Source organism: Lontra canadensis, unplaced genomic scaffold (genome assembly GCF_010015895.1).
Source record: "Lontra canadensis isolate GAN:19392208 unplaced genomic scaffold, GSC_riverotter_1.0 scaffold9, whole genome shotgun sequence".
NCBI lineage: Eukaryota > Metazoa > Chordata > Mammalia > Carnivora > Mustelidae > Lontra > Lontra canadensis.
The window spans coordinates 7,149,088-7,175,087 of record NW_022631003.1 but is presented as its reverse complement, the minus strand read 5'-3'; the positions used below and the strand labels follow the sequence as shown (position 1 = coordinate 7,175,087).

Genomic DNA, 26,000 nt, shown 5'->3' with positions numbered 1-26,000 from the left:
AGAATCAAGCTTAACCTCACTCTACTAAGTAGGAAACTAGCTCACAACTGATGTCAATCTCTTAAGCTACACACATGGTTAGAAGCAAAACTCATCTCTTCTCTCTTACTCTTCTCTCATCTGTTACCATTATTAAAGAAACAGTAATCTTCACTGTTTTCTCTCTCTCCCTTGTCTAGTTTTCCATAGGAGTCATCTTCCTTTTGATAACTTTGCTATTCTTTGCAACTAGACAAAAATAAAGATACACCATCTCTGTGGCAAGTATGTTTTGCAGAAGACTCATTACGTTCTTAATCTCTATCTTTATCTGTCTCTTGTTTACCTACAAAGGTAAGAATATGGTTAAGACCACAAAATTTAAAATGTGATCATAAGTGAAGTAAAATTTTCCTGAGAAAAAGAAATAAAAGTTTTTATTATTTTCATTTATAGTCTGATTTTAATATCATTTATATAATATGCCCATCGAGGAAATTAAAATACATTTCATAAGTCATCTAGAAAAAAACATAATTTTGTTTTTATGTTATATCCTCCTTTCAATTTATGAGAATTAACAGTGAGGAAAACCTACTTAGATAGCCTTCAGGAAAATAGCCTTAACAAAATAATTGTTTTAAAATTAATATTAAAAATTAAGAAAATAAACATAGAGTAAATAGTTATGTGCATTCGTTTCTGGTAGCATGACAAAGATTATACCTGCTCCCATAATGCATTGTTTGTATAAAGTTGTTTTGCATATTTTATTTTAAAATTCTTTTCCTTGTAGGTAGTTTGGGCCAATTCATATAAAGTTGGTTGTGCAGTAACAGTATGTCCTGGATTTGAGGGATATGAAACTGCAATGTTCATATGCAACTATGGACCTGCGTAAGTTATTTTGCTATTAAAAATATTTTAACTTAAAATAACATGTTAAGAATTGTTCCTAAAATAGAATAGAACCTTACACTAAAGGGACAAGTATTTTTTTTTAGACATTTTTTTTATAATTTTATTTTTTATAAACATATATATATATATATTTTTCCCCCCCCCCAGGGGTACAGGTCTGTGAATCTCCACGTTTACAAACTTCACAGCACTCACCATAGCACATACCCTACCCAATGTCCATAACACCCCCCCTCCCAACCCCCCTCTGCCCAGCAACCCTCAGTTTGTTTTGTGAGATTAAGAGTCACTTATGGTTTGTCTCCCTGTGTGGTAGGAGAAGAGTAAATAGACATTTTTTTTAAGATTTTATTTATTTATTTGTCAGAGAGAGTGAGCACAGGCAGAGGCAGATGGAGAAGCAGGCTCCCTGCTGAGCAAGGAGCCCGATATGGGACTTGATCCCAGGACACTGGGATCATGACCTGAGCCGAAGGCAGACGCTTAACCAACTGAGCCACCCAGGCGTCCCGGGGACAAGTATATTTTTAATAAATTTGAAGTCTCTCTCTGTAGCACTACGAAAAAAATACATTAAAATAGAAGGTGGTGAGAGAACATTACCTTATATAAAAAATTATTCCTATTATGAAATACTTAAATTTGAGAATGAAAATTATGGAAACTGTTTAACTTAAAATAAGAGAATATAAAATACATTGCCCCAGTTATATCTAAATACTTGGAACACAAAATAGGTTGGCAGATGCTTCTCTAATATGACATAATCGAGATGAGTAAATGATTGAGAATGACAGTGAAATGCACATTCTTCTAAGAAAAGAATATCATAATTTTTAATTGCCATGCTGATAATTGCATATCTAAATGGAAATACAATGTGAGCCTAATGGGAGTCCCCAAAAATGAAATTCTGGAACTCTAAGCCCAATAGATCTATACAAGGAAGAAAATAAAAATCAGTTAATAGTCCAACTCTTTTAACAACCGAAATTTTTTTTAAAAAGTACAAAAGTTAAAAACAAAGGCAAAGAATAAAATATACATAATTTGCAAAAAGGATCTGAGATATGCCAAAATGGCTATGGAGAAGTACAAATGTGTATATTTCTGTATTTTCTTTGGTTGCCTCTCAATCAGTAACAAAACCAAAAATGACAAATGCATAGCTTTAAAATTTCAGGCAAAGTTCAGTTTTTATAAATACCAGAGAAATTGCAGAACTACTGAATACTTATTTATTACCATCCAAAATAGAATATATAAGAAAAAAGAATCCTAAGAACACAAAAAGAGCACTGTTATCTGTGAGATAATTTAGGCAGAATTGATTTCCTGGAAGAGGCAAGGCCAGAAAAATATTTTAAGAAATATGGCCCAAAACTTTCTAAGCTTAAGGAAAATTATAAACTCACAGAACAAGAAGGCTAACAAATCCCAAGACACAAGAAACATCAAGAAAACTGCACCAACTCACCTTATAACAAAATATTTCAGGGGGCACCCAGGTGGCTCAGTTGGTTAAGCAACTGCCTTTGGCTCTGGTCATGATCCTGGAGTCCTGGGATTGAGTTCTGCATCAGACTGCCTGCTCAGCGGGGGAGTCTGCTTATCCCTCTGACCCTCGCCCCTCTCATGCTATCTCTCTCTCTCTCTCATTCTCTCTCAAATAAATAAAATCTTTTAAAAATGTTTTTCAAAAAGAGTAATAATGAGAAAATCCTAAAAGCTGCTGGAGAACTCAGACACATTACATACAGAGGGACCAAGATAAGGATGACAGCAGATTTCTCAGTGAAAGTAATGTCAGAGAGAAAACAGCAACAATATCTTTAAATACTGGAAGAAAAAAAAAACTGTCCACTGAGAATTCTATTTTGAAAATATATTTTAAAATTAAAAGAATAGATTTTTTCAAACCACTGGAAATGTTAACTACATGAGGAATATATAGGATGTTTTCTTATTATTTAATTCTCTTCCAAGGATAATTGTTTAATCAAAGATAATAGCAATGCAATGTGAGAGTCACAACTACATAAAATTAAAATATGTGATAACTATAGCATAAAGGCCAAAAGAGAAAAATCTAAGTATATTAAGGTTCTTTTACTCTGTTAAGTGCAGTAATTTAAATTGACTGTGATAAGTAAAAGATGCATACTATAGGCTCCAACTACTTAAATAATAAAATTAGTTATAACAAAGGCATCAACAAAGCAGGTAAAATTAGATTTTAAAAAATATTCACTTAAAAAAAACATTCACTTAATCTAAAGAAAGGCAGAAAAAAGAAAAAGGGGAATGGACAAGAACAGAGGAGATGACTAGAATAAATAAGATGATAACCTCAAACCTAACTATATCAATGCTGACTCTTTCAGACACTTTCAGCTCAGATCATGATATCACATTCATGAGATCAAGACCCATGTTGGCCTCCACATTCAGCATGGAGTCTGCTTGAGATTCTCTCTCTCCCTCTCCTTTTGCCCCTCCCCCCCACACACATTCACTATCTCTCTCTCTCTCAAAATAAATAAATAAAATATTTTTAAAAAATAAACACATCAAATTTTAATGATATAAACACCAATAGAAAAGGCACAGATTCCAAGAGTAGGTAAGAAATCAAGAACCAATTATATGCTATCTACAAAAGCACACTTTATTTTTTTGTGATTTTATTTTTAAGTAATCTTCATACCCAATGTGGGGCTCAAACTCACAACCCTGAGATCAAGAGTCACAAGCTCCACTGACTGAGCCAGCCACATGCCCCTACACAAACACAGTTTAAATATAAAGATAGAAATAATGAAAAATCAACCCAAGAAAAAAATATGTAAAGAACATTAAGTACATGGAGGTTAAATAACATGCTATTAAACAATGAATGGGTCAACAAAGAAATCAAAGGAGAAATATAAAAAATACATGAAGACAAATGGAAAATGAAAACACAATAGTCCCAAATCTTTGGGATACAGCAAAAGCTATTCTAAGAGGGAAGTTTATAGCAAGACAAGCCTACTTTGAGAAGCAAGAAAAATCTCAAATAAACAACTTAACCTAACACCTAAAAGAGCTCAAAAAGGAAAACACAACTCAAAACCAGCAAAAGAAAGGGAATAATAAAGATTAGAGCAGAAATAAATAAAATAGAAACTAAAAACCAAACCAAAACAAAAAGACCCAATAGAAAAAAATCAATGAAACCAGAAGCTCATTCTTCAAAAAGATAAACAAAATTGATAGACCTTTAACCAGACTCACAAAAAAAAAAAAAGAAAGAAAGAAAAAAAGGAAGGAAGGAAGACTCAAATAAACAAAATCATAAATGAAAGAGGAGAAATAATTAATACCACCAAAATACAAAGGATTATAAGACAATATTATGAGAATTATATGCCAACAAATTAGACAATCTAGAAGAAATGGATAAATTCCTAGAAACATATAACCCACCAAAACTGAAGCAGAAAAAAATCGAAAATTTGAACAGACTGATTACCAGTCATGAAATTCAACCAATAATCAAAAACTCCCAACCAACAAAAGTTCAGAACCAGATAGCTTCACAGGCAAATTCTACCAAACATTCAAAGAAGAGTTAATAGCTAGTCTTCTCAAACTATTCCCCCCCAAAAGAAGGAAAACTTCCAAATGCATTCTATGAGACTATTACCTTGATACCAAAACCAGATAACAAAACCACAAAAAAAAAAGAGAACTATGAGCCAATAACTCTGATGAACATAGATTCAAAAATTCTCAACAAAATATTAGCAAACTGAATCTAACAATACATTTAAAAAATCATTCACAACAATCAAGTGGGATTTATTCCTGAGATACAAAGGTGATTCGGTATTCACAAATCAATATACTTGTGTCACATGAGTAAGAGAAAAGATAAAAACCATGATTGTATCAATAGATGCAGAAAAAGTACTTGACAAAGTACAACATCCATTCATTAAAAATTAAAAAAAAAAAAACCCTCAACAAAGTTGGTTCAGAGGGAACATACCTCAACATAATAAAGGCCATATATGAAAAACCCACAGCAAACATCATACTCAATGGTAAAAAGAAAACTGTGAGTTTTTCTCCTAAAATCAGGAATAAGACAAGGATGTCCACTCTCAACACTTTATTCAACATAATACTGGAAGTCCTAGACACAGCAATCAGATAAGAAAAAGAAATAAAAGGCTTCCAAATAGGTGAGGAAAAAGTAAAACTTTCACGATTTTCAGATAACATGACACTATACATAGAAAACCCTAAACTCCACCAAAAAAACTACTAGAACTGATAAATGAATTCAGTAAGGTTGCAGGATACCAAATCAATGTACAAAAATCTGTTGCATTTCTATACACTAATAATGAAGTAGCAGAAAAAGAAATCAACATTGACAACAATCCTATTTACAGAAACACCAAAAATAATAAGGGGCACCTAGGTGGCTCAGTTGGTTAAACACCTAACTCTTGATCTCAGCTCTGGACTTATTCTCAGGGTCATATGTTCAACACCATGTTGAGCTTAAAAATAATACGATAATAATAAAAGCATCCAGGAACTTAACCAAGGAGATGAAAGACTATAAAACATTGATTAAAGAAACAGAGAACACAAAGAAATGGAAAGACATTCCATTTCATGGATTGGAAGAACAAATATTGCTAAAATGACTATGCTACCCAAATCAATCTACAGATCTGATGTAGTCATTATCCAATACCAACAGCATTTTTTACAGAGCTAGAACAAATAACCCTAAAGTTTGTAGAGAGTTACAGAAGACCTCAAATAGCCAAAGCAATCTTGAAAAAGAAGAACAAAGCTGGAAGTATCACAATCTTAGATTTTAAGATCTACTACAAATCTATAGTAATAAAAACAGTATGGTACTGGCACAAAAAGACACAGAAGAGGGAGCCCAAAAGTAAACCCAAAATTATATAGTCAATTAATCTTTGACAACGAAGCAAGAATATGCAATGGGAAGAGTGTCTTCAATAAATGGTGTTGGAAAAACTGGACAGCTACATGTAAATGAATGAAACTGGACCACTTTCTTACACCATACACAAAAATAAACTCAAAATGGATTAGGGACCTAAATGTGAGACCTGAAAACAAAAATTGTAGAAGGGAACACAGGGAGTAATTTTTCTGACCTCGGCCATAGCAACATTTTTCTAGATATGTCTCCTAAGACAAGAGAAACAAAAGTAAAAATAAACTATTGGAACTGTATCAAAATAAACAGCTTCAGCACAGTCAAGGAAACAATAAAACTAAAAGACAACCTAATGAATGGGAGAAGGTATTTGCAAATGATGTATCTAATAAAGGGTTAATATCCAAAATGTATAAAGAACTTACACAATGCAACACACACACAAAACCAAAAATGGGTCAAAGAAAAAAAAAAATGGGTCAAAGATAGGAACAGGCATTTCTCCAAAGAAGACAGACATGTGGCCAACAGACCCATGAAAAGATGCTTAACATCACTTATCACCAGGGAAATGAAAATCAAAACCACAATGAGATATCACCTCATACTTGTCAGAATGGCTAAAATCAAAAACTCATGAAACATGGGGCACCTGGGTGGCTCAGTGGGTTAAAGCCTCTGCCTTCGGCTCAGGTCATGATCCCAGGATCCTGGGATCAAGCCCCACATCGGGCTCTCTGCTAGGCAGGGAGCCTGCTTCCTCCTCTCTCTCTGCTGCCTCTCTGCCTACTTGTGATCTCTGTCTGTCAAATAAATAAATAAAATCTTTAAAAAAAAATACTCATGAAACAAATAGTGTTGGTTAGGATGTGGAGAAAAAAAGAACCCTCATATGCTATTGGAGGGAATATAAATAAACTTGTATAGTCACTGTGGAAAATAGCATGGAGGTTCCTCAAAATATTAAAAATGGAATTACCATATGATCCAATTATTCCAATACTGACTCTTGATTTTGTCTCAGGTCATGATCTCAGGGTTGTGAGAGAGACCTGCATCACATTCCACACTGAGCATGAAATCTGCTTAAGGTTCTCTCACCCTCTCTCTCTCTGCCCTTCCTCCAATACTCACACATACAGTCTCATGTGTGTTCTCTCTTTTCTCTTACGAAAAAAAAAGACAGTATGGTTAATCAATCAAGAGGCAACCTGGTGAAATGGAAAAATTCCTCCAAGGACACAAATGAAATAAGGAAAACCGTAGAGCAGTATCTCCTGTGAATATATGTATAAAAAGCCTAAACAAAATTTAGCATTTGAATCCATCAATATGGTAAAAGGCTAAGACACCTTTTTTTTTTAAAGATTTTTATTTATTTATTTGACAGAGAGAGATCACAAGCAGGCAGAGAGGCAGGCAGAGAGAGAGGAAGGGAAGCAGGCTCCCTGCTGAGCACCCCAGGATCATGACCTGAGCCGAAGGCAGAGGCTTAACCCACTGAGCCACCCAGGTGCCGCTACTAAGACACCTTTTTAAATGGAGTTTGTTCCAGGAATATAGAGGTGGTTTAACATTCTAAATACATCTATCAATATAATTTACCACATTAATCAACACAAAAATAAAAATCACATGATCATCTCAATAGATTAAGAAAAAGCTAAACATTCATTCCTGATATAAGCTCTTAGAAAACTGGGAATAGAAGGGAACTTCTTAAACCTAATAAAGGACAGCTGTGAAAAATCTATATGTAATATTATACCAATAGTAATAAAAATTTCTCTGAAGTACCAGGGAGTAAATATATTAAGCTTTGCATGCCATATATGTTGTTACCTTCATCTTTGCTTTTATTTTGTTTTAAAGAACCCATTAAAAATATTAAAAAAATTATTTGCTTGCAGCCCGTACAGAAGCAGGCCAGACTTGGACTATGGGCCATAATTTGCTGACTTCTAGTTTATAAGTCTATATTTAAAAAAAAAAAAAAATCTGTGAAAATTCTTCCAAAACTAGTAAGTGAACTTAGTAATTTTCAGGACACAAGATCAATATATAAAACTCAGTTACATGTCCGTACACTAGCAATAAATAATCATAAATTAAATTTAAAAACAATACCATTTATAACAGCATCAAAAAATAAAAATTATCTAGGAATAAACCTGGCAGAAAACATGAAAGACTTCTACACTGAAAACTATACAATATTCATGACAGAAATTAACAAAGATACAAATAATTGGAGCGATTATATGCTGTTAATGAATTAAGACTCAATATTGTCAAGACATAATTTTACTGATCTATAGACTCAATATGATTCAATAAAAATTCCAGATTTTTATTGTAGAAACTGATCATAAATTTCATATGGAAGTGAAAAGGACTTTTAATAGCTAAATCAACTCTGAAAAAAATTCTTTTGAAGGGCTAACACTATTTTTTTAATTTTTTTTTTTTTTTTTTTTTTGAGAAAAGAGAGAGAGCACAAGCAGGGAGAAGAAGCATAGAGAGAGGGAGAAGCAGACTTCCTACTGAGCAGGGAGCCCAATGCCAGGCTCCATCCCAAGACCCTGAGATCATGACATGAGCTGAAGACAGATGCTTAACTGACTGTCCCACCCAGATGCCCCAGAAGGGCTAACACTATCATTTTTAAGAATTATTAATGCTAGAGTAATCACAACAACTGATATACAGTTAAACAAATAGATCAGTGGAACAGAATGTGGGGTCTAGAAATAAACCTATACATGGTGGTCTACATATGTTCAACTAATTTTCCCAAAATGCACAAAGGCAATGCAGTGGAAAAAAATTTTTTTAATAAATGGTGCTGGCACTGTTTGCCATTCATATATGAAAAACAAAAGCAAACTCAGGTCTATACAACATACAACCTATAATAATTAACTCAAAATGGATCATAAACCTAAGTGTAAAACCCAAAATTGTAAAACTATTAGAAGAAAACATAGATGAAATCTTTGTGACCTTAAAATAGCCAGATTTTTTTAGCTATCATGTCAAAACGATGACCCATAAAATAAAAAATTTGGATTTCATTAAATTTAAAATTAATGCTATTCAAAGACACTAGTAAGAGAATAAAAAAACAACCTACTATAGACTAGAAGAAAGTCTTTGTAAAGCTTATCTAATAAAGGGCTTATATCAAGAATATAGGATGAACTCTCACAATTCAAATGAGAAAAACTTAAAACTCAGTGTTTTTTTTTTTAAATGGACAAAAGATTAACAAAGAAGACATGCAGATGGCAAATAAGCACATGAAAAAATGCTCAACATCATTAATCATTAGGGAAACACAAAACCACAATGAATGTCATTACACAGTTAGAATGGTTAAAGACTGGCCAATCCAAGCCCTGACAAGGAAGTGAAGCAACCAGAATTCTCAACACTCTGGTAGAAATATAAAGTGTTACAACAACTTGGTAAAAACTGTGTGGAAGTTACTTAAGAAGTAAAATATGCATCTACCATATGATCTATTCATTCCTTTTATCCAAGGAAATGTAGGTCCATGTTAGGTCCATGTAAAGACTTATATATGAAAATTCAAAATGTGCATAGTAACTGTATTTGGAATAAACCAAATGTCCATCAACAAATGAATAGATAAATTGCCACATATTTTTAATGGGATACTACTCATGTTATTAATGTTTTTCTTTGTGTACTCTAGGTAATTAACACTTTTTAAAGCCTTCCACAGACACAGAGATGGGGAGGAAAGCAGTTTGTTAAAATGTAGCAACTTATTTTATTGAAAAACAGGCATAATAGCTACCAAGTCTTACTGATACATCACCAAGAGAACTAGATAAGAACTATGGTACTGAACATAAAGCATATGTTTCTCCTTGCAATTTAAATTTTTATTGTATTTACAAAATCAAGTGATAATCATAGTGTTTACAATAAAAATTTTGTGACTGTCAACATGCATAATTACACTGGGTTCACATCTAATTTGTATTTTACAGAATATTCAAGAATATAACTGCCACATGGATTAGGGACATCCTGTAAACAGTTTTAATTGTTTCTTTTTACCAAAAAAAAGGAGCACAAAATTGGGACCAAAGTTATTTTTCCTTTTAAACATTCATGAGTGAGTGACCAAAGCAACTTGCATAAATTCATGCACAACATTAGAGAAATTAATAGCCATTTGGCTAATCAATTATTCTCTTTTTACAGAGGAAATTACCCAAATCAACCTCCTTACACTAAAGGAATATCCTGCTCTTTGTGTGCAGAAGAAGAAACTTGTATAAAGAACCTCTGCCGTAAGCAAAAAGGAAAAAAAATAATCATAACATTCTATTTGGAGACCAGTTTCCATAAATTAATTGTATTTTAAAATTTGGATCCTCAAGTATATAAGGAATTACTGACAATATTCCTCTTTGCTGCTATATGGTGATAGAAATCATTTGTCATAAATTACCATATTTAAACTCAGATGATCCCTCCCTACTTCACTGATTATTTTTCCTCTCAAGCTTAAGGACAGACAGGAGTAAGGTATAACTGTGATCCAGTTTGCTACTATACTAAAAATATCTGTTCATCGAAATGTTTCTTATTTGTAATTGCTCTCAATCACCTCCGTTTATTAGTTATTATCAAAATAGTGACGCACGCAGAAGTAATACATTAATCAATGTGCAAATTCATTGTGATTTAAAGCTAATATGTTTCTCTTCCATTATCAGTCTTTTGGTTCTCAGAACAAAGATATTTTTTTAAAGATAAGTGCATAAATTCTTGATTGAAAAAATTTTCAGTGAAACAGCGAAGAGAGGAGATGATCTGAAAACTGATAAAAAAAAAGATGATGATGATGATGATTTGGTGCCATGAGAGAAAACAGACACAAAAATAATGCATATTAAATGATTTCATTTATATAAAGTTCAAATATTGGGCAAAACTAATCTACATTTGGAGTCAGGATAGTGATTACCTTTAGTGACCAAAAAGGAGTTAATTAAATAGAATAGGTTACAAGAAGGTCTTTCTAAACCTATGCTATGTTTACCTACATGTGTTCACTTTGTAATAATTTATCATTCTTTCCATTTATGAGGCATGTATACTTTCATATTGATATTTACTTCAGTTAAACAATGAATTAGAAGTATTAGAATAATTTTAAATTTCATTCAAAGCAGTTTAAGAAATAAATTCATTGTATATCTCCTATTTGCAAACTAATGTTTTTTAGTTAAAGGGACATAAAGATAACAATGATACACTTTTTTTTTTTTTAACCTTCCCCTTCCTGCCCATTATCCAAGCCACTGTCATTTCTTGCCTGAGCTAGTAATCTCCCACTTCTCTTCCTTCTCCAAACTGTTTTACAGAAAGAAAATCCAGGTCAAATTGTTTTCTTAAAATTCCTCAATTGCTTCTTACTCCAGTTAAAGAAAAATATGATTCTGTTCCAAGGCCAGTAAGTCCAGTTATGATCACTCTGGCTTTTGCTTCTCTCCCCTACCATTTTTGTTGCTGTTGTTGGTATCCTCCCTTTGACACTCTAAGTTCCATGATTACCAGCCTCAAACACTCCAAACTCTTTCTGCTATCTCCAGCATCTCGATCACCTGTGGGTCTGTTTCTAGTTTCAAGATTGTTTTTTTTTCTCTTGGTTTTGGTAACATGCTCTGTTTCTTGGTGTGGAGAATTATCTTTAAAGATGGCCACTAATGATTCCTCCCCTCCTTTACACATATGCCACTCCTCCCAAAAAAGTGGAGACTATTTCTTCTCCTCCTCCTGAAAGAGGTCTTGATATCATGCCAGTTCTGGCCCTACCCTTTAGAAGAGACTTGCAGCTTCTGCTTTTGCTCTGTTGGAATCCTCCCAGAATTTCAGTTCCACACTCTCCCCCTGGAGAGGTCACACGGAAAAAGGCCTTGGAACAGGAGAGGACAATTTTCTATTTCAACCCCCATCAGAGCTCCAACTAAATGCAATTATGTCATTGAGTCCTGAAGACACTACATAGAGCAGAGTAATTGTCTTATAGAGCTAGCCAATCCAGATAATTGTAAGAAATAATAATAAATCTTTATTGTTTTAAGCCGTTGTTCTGGAAGTTTGTGTCACAGCAGTATACTGCAAAAACACTTGGTGTATGCCTAATAAGTGCCTATTAAGCACCTAACAACATGTGTAAAACAAAATGTAGGGAGTTCTACCTTTTCCTCTGCTGAACAGAGTCAAGTTTGTTCACCTTAATCCAAACACAGATTAGTCAACCCTGGGTTAGAATTCATGCAAGGCTTGGTCTACCTCTGTCTCTGTTCCAAGGGCATAGACGTACAGGGCTTTCCACTGAGAGACTGATGTGTTCACTGTTGCCTTTCCCTAAGAGGTTCTGAATTCTAATCTGCATTACTTTAGTATTCTGAGATTATTGAAAAATCTGCTTTGCTTTCCAGAGGCTTTCAGCCTAGGATTTTAGCCTCCTGTTCCTCATAGCTTCAAAATTAAACAATTTGAGGACAAAATGACCATCTTGGATTCATTCTTCCACTTTTACCTTTCACTAGGATCTTTTTTTTTTCTTAGATTTTATTTATTTATTTGACAAACGGAGATCACAAGCAGGCAGAGAGAGAGGAAAGGAAGCAAGCTCCCCGCTGAGCAGAGAGCCCGATGCGGGGCTCGATCCCAGGACCCTGGGACCATGACCTGAGCCAAAGGCAGAGGCTTTAACCCACTGAGCCACCCAGGTGTCCCTTTCACCAGGATCTTGAACTCGATTCTCCAATTTTCTCTATCTAATCTTAGAAGCCCAGCAAAAGCTCCAATGGTTTCTGTTTGCCCAAAATCTGCCTCTGCCCGGGCAAAGCCCAGATTTTCAGCCCTAGACCTGGGCCCAAGATGAAATGAAATGGCTCCTGGGGTGGGAATCAGCTTTCATAATGTCAGTCCATTGTCTGTGGATCTCTAGCGCTGAAATCCTGACCCTCTAGTTTTTGTTGCTTTAGGAAATCTCTGAGGTTCTTAAACATCATTTTGTTGTACTTTATCTGGATTTTCCACTTTTACTTAATGAGGACTTTTTCTGTCATGAGCTTCTCCATCCCAAGATTCAAGCAGTTATCAACAATGGTCCAAGACAGCACCACACAAGCTGCAAAGGTTACAATAAGGTTTGCTACCTGGTAGGAGGTGTTCCTAACTTGTTTCTCTTCTAATTGTTCAGAAATCATGCAGCTCTTCTCAACCTTTGCTCTTGCAATTAACCATGGGATAAGTTTATTAGTTCCACAGAGGACCTGGAAATTTTGGTTGGAATTACATATAAATATATTTGTAAAGAATTAACATCTTCGGGATGCCTGGGTGGCTCAGTCAGTTAAGTATCTGCCTTCAGCTTAGGTCATGATATCAGGGTCCTGGAATCAAGCCCCGCATCAGGTTCCCTGCTCAGTAGTAAGTCTGCTTCTCCTTCTCCTCCCTACTCCTGTTCTCTCTCATTATCTCTGTCTCTGTCTCTCTCCATTAAATAAATAAGTAAGTACATAAATAAATAAATATTAACATCTTTGCTGTGGTATGGTTCCACTTATCTAAGTCTTATGACTTTTGATTTGTGCTTTTCCTCTTTTTTTGTTGCTCAGTGTTTATATAAAGCCAATTTTTAGTTTTGTTGACTTCCTTTTTGAAAGATGGGAGCAGATTAACAGGAGACTTTCTGCCCTTACTTTTCTGTAAGGAAACTTTATTTTTTCCTGATAACTATTATGTCTAAAGCCTAGAATTATGTTCAATACATAGTACACACTCAAAAAGTGAATAAATGAATTGAATTAAATGAATTCTTAACAAACTTTAAGATCTTGTTAAATAGAGGGAAAAAATTTAATGACGAAAAGACACAGAGCAAAATTTGGAGCAGGAGCCACACCAGAAATAAATGAGATATTTAATAGAGGGCTCTGGGTACCAAAAAGTCAACATGAGGGAATTACATTCTTTTTCACAGAATTTAAATGGACATGGCAGAATGCTACAAGTAAAGTCAACTACTTTATTTAGTTTTGTCAATTTTAGTGTTTTTTTTTTCCCTTCAACACGAAAGCTTCTCTAGAAATATCTGTTGACATGACTTTCTGGCAGAGGGCATCATATAGATTTTTAAGCACTGTGGAATTTGGGGAGGAAGCTTTCATTTTCTTAAGTTAAACTAAGTTTAAAGCCAAACTAAGTTTCCTAAGTTTATCTTATTTTAAAAACCAGAAAAGCAAGTGAATGCCTTTAATTCTATAATTTTTTTTTGTCTACCTTAGGTAATAAAGAGCTTGATGAATCTGAAAGTACGTATCAAACTATTTCAATATTGATTCAATTACTTCCTCCCCTTGAAACTAAATAGAGCTTTCAACTGTTGTGTTTTATTGACAGACTATCCAGATTGGAATCTACCGGGGACAGCACCTCAGCAGATATCATGTAACCCATTGTGCCTAGTTTCTGTTCTTCTTGAGACTATTTTAATTATCATTTACATATAAGAAAAGTTCTCAAATGTGACAATAAATAGTTTATGGCTAAACATAAAACTCTCATCAGTTTAATTCTTTAAAACTTCTACACTCTTGTCTGTTACCTAAATTTAATGTCTGATTTTTAACAAAAGATGTATTGAGTACAGAAGGGTAGCAGTAAAAAAAGAAAAAAATTAAGGTTTCTCTTTTTTTTAATACAATTTTACATTGCATCAAGAGTCCCACTCTCTAGTTTTCTAGATTGTCATTTTATTTTTTTAATTTTTTTAAAGATTTTATTTCTTTATTTGACAGAGAGAGATCACAAGTAGGCAGAGAGGCAGGCAGAGAGAGAGAGGAGGAAGCAGGCTCCCTGCTGAGCAGAGAGCCCGATGTGGGGGCTCGATCCCAGGACCCTGAGATCATGACCTGAGCCAAGGCAGCGGCTTAACCCTCTGAGCCACCCAGGTGCCCTAGATTGTCATTTTAATTATAGGACACTTAAAGAACATTTCAGATATTAGGCATTTTCCTTATATTCCAGTAGTTTCCTTTAAGAATACAATTAACATTATTCAGAAAAAAAAATGTTATTAAGGAAAGTTTCAGATAGCATGTAATGTCATACAATAGTTGGAGAAATGGATGGGAAAAGATTAAATTGATTAATTTAATTGATTTAATTAATTTAATTGATTAAAGGGAAATCAATTAAATTTTAAACCTCTGAAAGGTAAATGTATGTTCTTTTAGGAGATTTTATTTTAAAATGTGACCTTATAAAATAACAGGATACAGATAGTATAACTTTTAAAACCTACACAACTGGAGTAGAGTTAACACCACCTCTACAAACCAAAGAATCAGTCAATTCTGCCATTTCTTTTGTCTGAAGACAAAAAACAAAGACAAAAAAAAAAAAAACTATTCAATTAATTCAGTTTCAAAAATCAGTTATGTTGAATTGTTGACTTCTATGGGCTAAATTATCTAGATCTTTTTCTTCTCAACTAAAGCAATCACCAACCTCCTCAGATATAAATATTAAAAATCATTTTAAAATATATTTTTAAACAGACATTTTTTAAAGAGAGAGAGAGAGCAAGCAGGAGAGGAGCAGAGAGAGAATGTTAAGCAGACTCCATGCTCAGCGTGGGGTCTGACATAGAACTTGATTTCATGACCCTGAAATCATGGCCTGAGATGAAATTAAGAATTATATGCTTAACTCACTAAGCCATCCAAGCACCCCCAAATGTATTTTTAACATGATTGAGAGTTATTTTGTTTATATTGCTAAATATCTAAGAATCTCCACATATCTGGATGATTATTGCTATTCTTTAAAAGAAAAAAAAAAGCCAAATGATTTTATATTTCAAATCTGTCTGTATTAGGGTTCTCCAGAAAAACAGAACCAACAGAGAGAGACAGAGACAAAGAGAGGGGAAAGATTCAATAGAATTGGTTTACATGACCATAAGCTAGCAAGTCTGAAATCTGTAAGGCAAGTTGGCAGGGTGGAAATTCAAGTAAGAGTTGCTGTTGCAGTCTTGTGTCTGAGGTCTTAGAAATCAGGCAGAATTTCTATGCTGCAATCTGAAAGCAGAATTCTTTCTTCAGGAAATCTCTTTGCTCTAAATGCCCTCAACTGATTGGATGCAGCCCACCCTCACGTGGAGGGTAATCTGTTTTATTTAAAGTCAACTGATTGTAAAGTTAATCATACCTAAAAAATAACTTTACAACGATAGCTAGCTTAGTGCTTCATCATACACTTGCCATCATAGTCTAGCCACACTGACACATAGAGTGTCACCACAGTCTAGCCATACTGATACATTTAAAATTAACCATCACACTGCTATTTGTCATCATCTTTATGGAATCATTATCTTTTTGGTAAACTACTGCTATTTAACTATTGCATTGTTAAAAATTCAGATCCATAATTACTCCTTAACTTGCAGTTTGAAATAAGCGAAAGGTAAGCTGACACATATACATATATTTTGTGTTGTCTTCATGGATTTTTTGAATTAAATTTTTTCATGAATAATTAAAATATCCTCTGATTTTTAATATAATCATCTCCTTATCTTCTTCAGACACCTTATTCATCCAAAAGCATGTTTCCTTAAATCAGATTAACTTAAGTTCTACAGAACACATAAAAAATTAATTTTTATAGATTATATTCTCTGGTTTTGAAGAAATAGTTCTCAGAATATTAAATTGGCACTGCTATGGAAACTTGCAAGTAGTGGTATTTCTTAGAAAAGGGGTCTCTATTTGCAGAGTTCTCTACGCTGAAGTGTGAACAGAAGCTCGGTAGCTGGAGTGCCTCTGCCTTTCTGAGTGGGGCTTCCTCTCATTGGCAAGAAGAAAAATTCTGGGTCAAGGAGTTGTCTTTTCTATTCCTTATGATCATATCCACAGACTCTTCAAAGGACATGTTGGGAGGCCTGACATCATTTGCAATTCTTTTACTCTGAGAAAATCTTGTTCTTAATAGTGACCTTAAGTAATTAACCCTCATTTCACTCAGTTTGCCATTACTATACAAACTGCTCTGGGTTTGGCCTTTTCAATTTACTGAAGGCAGTTAACTCAGAATTTAAACAGTGCATTATTTTCGGGGGATCCTCTTCTCCTCCTAGGCTATGTTCGAAATTCCCACAAATTTGACTAATCACTTGGCAGTAAACTCATCAGACTCATGAGTTGTAGCTGGGCCAGGTTTATCACATTCCTACCCCCTGGGAAGGATCAGAAACAAATGGATTTAAACAGCAGTCTCTACGGTTTTTTGATTATGCATCCTTATCAGTAAAATATACAGATAGACAGACAGACTGCTCAACAGTCCTGCTTTGCCTGGGACTGAGGAGTTTCAAGGACACAGAAAAACACACTAAACCCAGGGCATTCCTTAACACATCAGGGAGTTGGTGACTTTGTCCTGGTAGCTCAGTGGGCTGGGCCTCAGCTGTCGGCTTGGGTCGTGGTCTCAGGGTCCTAGGATTGAACCCCACATAGGGCTGTCTGCTCTGTGGGGAGCCTGCTGCTCCCTCTCTCTCTACCTACCTCTCTGCCTACTTGTGATCTCTCTCTCTCTCTCTGTGTCAAATAAATAAATAAAATCTTTTTAAAAAAAGTATACATATATCATCTAATTACATGTATGATGTGTAGTTGTATAATAGATCAATATATATTTTAAATACTCAAAAACTGAACCTGAAAGGGATCACATAATAATGAATTAAAAAATAAGTGCTAAAGAGAGGTTTGTGCCAGGAGGATGGTAAGAATCAACTGATACTCGGGATACCGGGGTGCTTCAGTCGGTTAAGCATCTGTCATAGGCTCAGTTCATGAACCCAGGGTCCTGGATTGAGTCCCTCATCAGGCTCCTTGCTTAGCCCGTAGCCTGCTTCTCCCTCTGCCTGCCACTCGCCCTGCTTGTTCTCTCTTTTTTTCTCTCTCTCTGACAATTTTTTTTTTTTAAAGAATCAACTGATACTGTTTGTTTGCACTTGTGTCTTTATAACTATAATTAATCTGCAATTTCCTTTCAGCAAGACATGTGATCATTTGGTAATGGTTGGCTTAATTAAAACCAGGTAATATACTCTGTAATTAAATCTATGCAGGTTGATATACTGCAACAAAAGAAATAAACAAATCCCCAAATCATCACTCCCTGTAGAACTCCCATTTTTCCTCAGGAAAGCTATATACCACTCGCCATTGCTCCCTATCAAAAAATGCCAAGGATTCACCTGTACACACTGGATTTGCTCCTTATCAAAATAACTCAATATGTATTAAAAATGCATAACATGTCTGACACCATACTATTGGTTAAAAATTTATTTTAGTCCTTGTCAATATAAGTAAAAATGAGGTAGTGTTTATTAATAGTATTAATTTAATAATAGATACCTGACACTAAGTGAGGTTTACAATGTGCCAAGCACTAAGTGCTTCACATATAATTATATAGTCCTCTTAATCCTGTGAGGTAGATGCTATTACTTTTCATTTCTTGAACTACTAGTAGGTTTAAACATATTTTTATAAACTTCATTCAGATTTACAAATATATTTTTTGAGAGTTAAGATGGTGTGAGGGAAGACTCTCCTTTGGTCAAGGAGTCCGAGGAGTCATTACATATATACAACCACTCTAAATAAATACTGACCTCAAGAATACAGAAGTAATATAAATTTAGGAGTCAAAATTTCATATAAATATTCCCAGATTTATGTTCAATTTTATGCCTTTGACTTTTAGATAGAGGTATACTATATTTTATTTCCTGAGGCCTAAACTCATCCTGGAAGCTGGTTATATACAGTAAAATTTTATCTGTATGTGAGAATGATAGATGTAGCATGAAATTTCCACAGTTTCTGGCCTTTTTTTTTTTTTTGTCAATTGCCTACTTATCCCCCTTATTTTTCTAATTGTGTTGTTCATTTTCTTAGGAATTTTAAATGATTCTTAAATGTATCTTGATGGTACATCCATGATTTTAATGCTTTGATATTTATCTAGCTGATACCTTTCTCAGTTGTTCTCTATTTACATTTTAATGAACTAACATCCATCTTTCTATTTGGGAATGTTCATCTTATTTGTGCATCATTTTTATTTTTCTCTTATAATGGCTCTCATGCACCATTATTATAATTTGAATTTTTGGAATTATAGAACAGATCTATCAAGTGAAGACTGACATAAAAGTGAAAGAATAAGAGTAAAGTAAAAACAGCATGTCTCCTCAATAATATCTCTACGGACAACAAAATAATCTTTGGCCTATTGCATGATCATTCTTCTTAAGTGTACATAAAAATGTATTTTTAAACGTGTTAGTTTTTATCAAAATCAGAGTGTAGAATTAGAGTATTTTCCCCTAAAATTTCAAGCACAATGTACAGAAACTGAAAACAACCCCAAAGACATCTGAGATAAGCAAGAGGCTTAAAGTCTGTATCCTAAAATTACCCATACTTTTCAAGTGAAGACAATATCTCTGTAGACAAAACAGAAAAGTAAATCAGTATTCAAAAAGAATATCTGCAGCAGAACTTTAGTAAAATAAATAATTTAGTGATAATTTATTTTTCACATTGCTTGTAAAGAAATAGATGATTCTGTCAATACACTTTAACAATTCCAATGCCTTCAAGAAATTTAATGAGTTAAATTATATCACCACTTTCAAGATTAAACAAGTTAAAACTCTTTGAGGGCTAGATGAATAGGCTAAAATTTCAAAGTTCAAAAAGTCACAAGCTATAAGAACTTATGAGAAAATGAATACATCTTTTAGTACCACTGAGGAGAAGAATTTCCTTTCCTATTCATGGTCCTTCTGGCTGGACTAAGAATTAAATTGTCCTGAGACAGATTAATAAAAGAAAATCAAACTTGATTTTGTATGTATGGGGAATCCAAACAGAAATAGAAATTCCAAAGACAGGCAAAATAAGGTATATATATCATTCTGAACTAGGGAGGAGGGGACAGAGATCTGGAACTCAAAGAGAAGGAGTGCAATTCACAGGAAGATCAAAAAGTAAATGTTTAATAAATGTTTGCTGGGCCTTTCAGAAACAAGGGGACATAGAAGACTTTGATCAAACAGACCCTGCTAGGTTCCTCCCTGTCTATCAAAACTAGTTCATAGGATAATGTAGTAATCTATGGCAATAACTCTCTTCCTGGAGCAGTCCTCTATCTAAATTCTTTATAGATACCTCACAGTTGCAGGGAGATAAAGAGCTTTTCCTGAATCTGCTGGGGGTTGATTGTTTTTGAACTCAAACTAGTCTTCTGCCAAAGTGTCCCATCTTGGGACAGCCTGCCCAAGGCCTCTGATATAGACTCTGTGATTTTAAGACATAAAATGTTAAACAGTGGTTAAATAATCCTCAAATATAACATGCCCCTTTAAATTTTTTGAAAAATGTATTTTAGAATGTAATACATTTGAAATGTTTCTTGTATGGAGTACATGATGTGGACCAATTCACTGAAAGACTGAATATTTTGCAAAACATTCTCAGCAAACCCAACCTTCTTTCTACACAAAACAAGCTACCTGGCTTTATGGGCCCTTTCTCTGTACTTCCATTTTAGTCACTTGAGTTTAAAAACTAGCTCTACCATATACTGGCTGGTGACTTTAGACCAATTACGTGACCTCTTTTTCTGAGTTTTCCATCTGTAAAACAGATGATCATAGTGTCTGTTTCTTAAAGCATTTATGATTTAAATGAATTGATATTTTCCAAGCATTTAAAATAGCCCCAGATAGTTCTGGAAACACTAGTGACAAATATACAATATACACTAGTGACAATTATACTGTGAATGTAACTGCCACTGAATTTTACACTAAAAATGGTTAAAATGGTAAATTTTATGGTAATGTGTATTTTACCACAATAAAAAAAATTTAAAAATAAAATAAAATAGTGCCTGTCACAAAGTAAGAATTTTTTAAATAAACTAAAAGTAGCATTTACTGGGGCACCTAGGTGGCTTAGTTGATTGAGCATCTGATATCAGCTGGAGTCGTGATCTCCGGGTCCTGAGATGGAGCCAGCATCAGGCTCCAAACTCAATGGGGAATCTACTTCTTCATCTCCCTCTCCCTTTGCCCCTTACCCTGCTCATGTTCTCTCTCTCTTTCTTTCTAAAATAAGTAAAATCTCTTTTAAAAATAGCATTTACTATTCTGCATCATAATTATTAGTTTATTTGTATCACCCATAACTAAAAGCTTCATATGGATAGACTACATATTTAATTTGTTCAGCATTTGTAACTCTAACACCTATCAGGGACTCAGACATATAGGAGGTCCTAAAGAAATACCTATGACTGAGTGTGGTGTCCAGCAATAGGTTGCCTAAGAGACAGTAACTTCCTTCTTGGTATAATTATTTAAGGAGAAGTATAATGATCTCCTATTAGTGATGTATCAGAGCATCTGACCAATACATAGGACGAGTAAAATTGTCTAAAATTTCTTCCTAATCTAAGATTGCATTATACTATTTATCTTGTGCCTTGGTACAGCAATTTTCATAATCTAACAACAGTACCAACATAATAAAGGAATTCCATCTTTCACCACATGCCACCTCCATCCCTATAATATGCTCTGCTGGTACTAAAACACTTGTAGTCTTTTCAGATCTCCTGGTATATTTACATGCTCTTTTCCCTTTGCTTAGAATGTGCTCTGTCACGTGTATGCTTCACATTCTTGAAGTCACGTTCTCTAGAAAGGCTTCCATGGTCCTCAAAAAGGGTGTTAATTGTCCCATACATGCTGCAACAGCATTTTGGTTTTGTTTTTATCACATGTTATAAGAGTTACCAATTTGCTAGTTCTCTAAACTATAGGCTATTTGGCAGCAGAGTCTGGGTCTTTCTCAATTATCTAACACATTGCCTGGTAATAAACACTTATTAGAAGTATAACAGCATGAATGAAACCATCTTGTGAGGTCTACTGCTTTCAATTATATACATCATCATTTTTTAGAAGATTATTTATTTTAGAGAGAAAGAGAGACAGAGCAAGACGACGACAGGAGGGGGAGAGGGAGAGGAAGAGAATCTCAAGCTGACTCCCTACTGAGAGGGGAGCCCAAGTTGAGACTTGATCTCACCACCCCAGATTATGACCTGAGCAGAAACCAAGAGTCAGAGGCTTAACCCACTGACCCACCCAGGTGCCCCTGTACATTGTAATTTTTTAAAGCACATTTTTAAATATATTTTGATCAGCCAGATGCCAATGCTTTCTTTGTGGCAAAATTCTGTCCCAGTGTCCGTGATTTCAAGTACCTCTTTAATGCTATGGAGCACAGTTTGTTATATGCAAATGTGTATCCCAAGCCAAATATGTGCTTTTATTTTGTGCCTAGAACTTATACTCCTCAAAGCAAGTTTTCTTTAGCAAAATGTTTGAAGGCAAAGAGACCAAGCCAAAATCTAAGACACTAGCCATTTTGTCTGAAAGAAATGAAAACAAAAAATGAGTTCTTACCAATTGTGAACAAGACATTTGTCAGAGATGATTAACTCTGATATTATAGGCTGTCTATACAGATCAGCTGAGATGAAATGAAAATACTTTAACCTTACGAGAACTTGATGTTCCCTACTCTACCCCCTACAAGCTAAGCTTTCCAGTCTTCCATTTATTCTGTAGTTCCTCACAAAAGATTATTAAAACACTAACAGAAAAATCTCAGTGAGGAAATCCGAATTAAAGAAGAAGTGCCTTTGTCCATGAGGATAAGAAAGGGTGCATCCCGCACTAAATTTTCAACTCAAGAGGCAAGAATGGAATTAAAAGATCTACTGAATTTTCAACAGTATCAAAGAAGAATGTTCATTTCCCCTTGCATAATTAGAAAGTTCCTCAAACATGTTCATTCTTCAGCAACTGGCATTCAGTACAGATGGCTCATTAATAAACGATGACACATCATGTGGTATCAGAAATCAACTCTGGATAATATTTAGTTTTTGTTTTTATTTTTTTTTTAAGATTTTATTTTTTTATTTGACAGAGAGAGATCACAAGGAGGCAGAGGGGCAGGCAAAGAGAGAGAGAGAGGAGGAAGCAGGCTCCCCGCTGAGCAGAGGGCCCAATGCGGGGCTCGATGTAGGACTCAATCCCAGGACACTGGGATCATGACCCAAGCCAAAGGCAGAGGCTTTAACCCACTAGGCCACCCAGGCACCCCATATTTAATTAGCTTAGTTTAGTGAAAAGCCTGTACTCCTTTAACTCAAGCCTTTCTTCGATTAGTTCTGCAGATTGCTATGACTTTCTGCCCCCAAACCTAGGACTTCCGTTCCCGCTTCTCCCTAAGCTCCTCCGAAAGCAGGCCCAGCTTACGTGGGACGGGGTGTGGCTTGGTAGGGGTGGGCTGGCGCATGCGCACTGGCCTGCCTGCGACGGGTGGACCATGGAGGATCCAAGGCCCTTTGCGCGGGAATGGTGCGCCCAATCACTTCCCCTGATGCGAGGAGGCGTTTTGAGGCTGTGGCTACTACTGCTGGATTTCGGTTTGAACGCGACACTTCCTCATGAAGAGGATGTACACTTTATCAATGAGTATGTGAACCTCCACAATGAGCTCCGGGGCAACGTCCTCCCCCGAGGGTCTAACTTGCGCTTCATGGTGAGGCTCTAAGGCGGTTGCCCAAACCAACAACCTCCTTGTCACAATGCCACCCCTCAGCCTCAGAACCCGGGCACTGCTTCACTGAGGTTGACGGATCGCAGGGAACAGCACTTTTAGTTTGGGTTTAAAAAAAATACCCTCAGATAAAAAAATGTCACTGTGACACACGGTTATTGCCAAGATTTTGCACAGTACTGGGATTTGTAGAAGTACTCAGCTGAGGGATTGTCTCAGTCACCTCATCCCAGCTCTGGCCTTGATTTTGCATTCCCTTACAATGTTATTCTTCCTTTTTCTTCCATTTTCCCCTCTTATTTCCATTTTGTACCTCATCAACTGTTCTCTTGCTACTAGTCTTTGTGACTGTCATTTAAATAAATATTCTCTTACCAGGCAATTAGGAGCTTCCAATTTATATTATTAAATGATATTACAAGGACTGTTTCCATAGACATAAGTTTTTTCTTCCTTCTGGGTTAGTTCCTTAGACAAATTCGAGAAATAGGATAAATAAATTAAGGGTATGATATTTTAAATTTATATGATATATAGCAATTGCTCTTCTAAAGGACTATGCCAAATTAAGCGAATACTAACAGTGTATTATAAGGTATTTTCCCATAACACAGTCATGGGAAGCAATGACTAAATGCTTACAAACTTGGACTTGAGAGTTAGACTTCTTGGATTCAAATCCAGGCTCCACAGTTTACTGACTCTAAGTAGCTATAAGTAAACCACTTAACTTTTTTTGTGTTTTAGTTACTTCCTTTGTGAGATAAAAGCAATAATTATGCATAACTCATGGGATTATTGTGAACATTGAGTGAAATAATGCTTAGAAAACACTTAGAATAGGGACTAGTACATAGTAAGCATGTGATATATAAACAATATGCAAAACGAAGAAATAGAAGGATAGTCCTTGGAGCATTGTTTGCAGATGGAAAGCTGTCTAAAAGGCCATTAATAGGGGGATGGTAACAGGTATTATAAAATATCCATATTGGGGAATAATACTGTGCTGACTTTGTTAAACTTGTATAGATCTAGTTATGCTAAAATGGAACAATCTCTCTTAAGTGAAAACTGTGAAGTTGAAGGCCAGTTATATTGTGTATGGCATGATTACAATTGTATAGAAAAAAAATCACCCAATACCTACCTACAACATCCCCACTTATATTTTATATTTGAATATGTTTGTATATGTATATATACAGATATAGAGAAATGTATACATAAGCAATTTTTTTAACAATTTTTACCTTTGGGGAGGAAAGTGTGAGGGATATTCTAAAGAAATATTTATTTTCTATATTGTCTATATGTATAATCTATGAAATTAAGAAAACTCAAAGGAAATCTTGGTATTGGTTTTTAGAAACGTTTATTTTCAGATATATTGTAGCATGTACAAAGCATTTTGATTTTACAACTTTTTTGTTGATTTATCTAAATGTACAGTGAATTTAATGAGTCTCAAAATAGTGATAAAATTACACATTTCTGAATATTTCTAGATAGGTAGCAGGGGAACAGTATCTTGTGATATTTTCTTACATTTCTGAGACTATCCACAAAACTTTACATGTGCCACTTTTACAAAATTCAGCAAGTAAACTATGTGTTAAATTTTTTTTAATTTGATTTTTTATAAACATATAATATATTTTTATTCCCAGGGGTACAGGTCTGTGAATCTCCAGATTTACACACTTCACAGCACTCACCATAGCACATACCCTCCCCAATGTCCATAACCCTACCCCCCAACCCCCCTCACCCCAGCAACCCTCAGTTTGTTTTGTGAGATTAAGAGTCACTTATGGTTTGTCTCCTTCCCGATCCCATCTTGTTTCATTTACTCTTCTCCTACCCCCTTAACCCCCCCATGTTGCATCTCCACTTCCTCATATCAGGGAGATCATATGATAGTTGTCTTCCTCCAACTGACTTATTTCGCTAAGCATGATACCCTCTAGTTCCATCCACGTTGTCACAAATGGCAAGATTTCATTTCTTTTGATGGCTGCATAGTATTCCATTGTGTATATATACCACATCTTCTTTAGCCATTCATCTGTTGATGGACATCTAGGTTCTTTCCACAGTTTGGCTATTGTAGACATTGCTGCTATAAACATTCGGGTGCATGTGCCCATTCGGATCACTACATTTGTATCTTTAGGGTAAATACCCAGTAAGGCAGTTGCTGGGTCATAGGGTAGTTCTATTTTCAACATTTTGAGGAACCTCCATGCTGTTTTCCAGAGTGGTTGCACCAGCTTGCATTCCCACCAACAGTGTAGGAGGGTTCCCCTTTCTCCGCATCCTCGCCAGCATCTGTCATTTCC

At 35.0% G+C, this 26,000-nt stretch overlaps 2 protein-coding genes across 2 annotated transcripts in view; both read left to right on the top strand.

Annotated features, from left to right (window-relative positions):
• The window catches only part of GLIPR1L1 (GLIPR1 like 1), a 32,704-nt gene extending 18,231 nt beyond the window's left edge, over positions 1-14,473 (top strand). The window contains exons 3-6 of the mRNA XM_032854761.1: positions 776-876; positions 10,112-10,200; positions 14,218-14,244; positions 14,333-14,473. Coding sequence (XP_032710652.1) covers positions 776-876; positions 10,112-10,200; positions 14,218-14,244; positions 14,333-14,442 — 327 coding nt within the window. The 3' untranslated portion in view covers positions 14,443-14,473. The remainder of the gene's footprint in view (positions 1-775; positions 877-10,111; positions 10,201-14,217; positions 14,245-14,332) is intronic.
• An 8,942-nt stretch (positions 14,474-23,415) lies between these two features.
• Positions 23,416-26,000, top strand: part of GLIPR1L2 (GLIPR1 like 2) — a 36,466-nt gene continuing 33,881 nt past the window's right edge. The window contains exon 1 of the mRNA XM_032854748.1: positions 23,416-23,640. Within this exon, the coding sequence (XP_032710639.1) occupies positions 23,425-23,640 (216 nt within the window). The 5' untranslated portion in view covers positions 23,416-23,424. The remainder of the gene's footprint in view (positions 23,641-26,000) is intronic.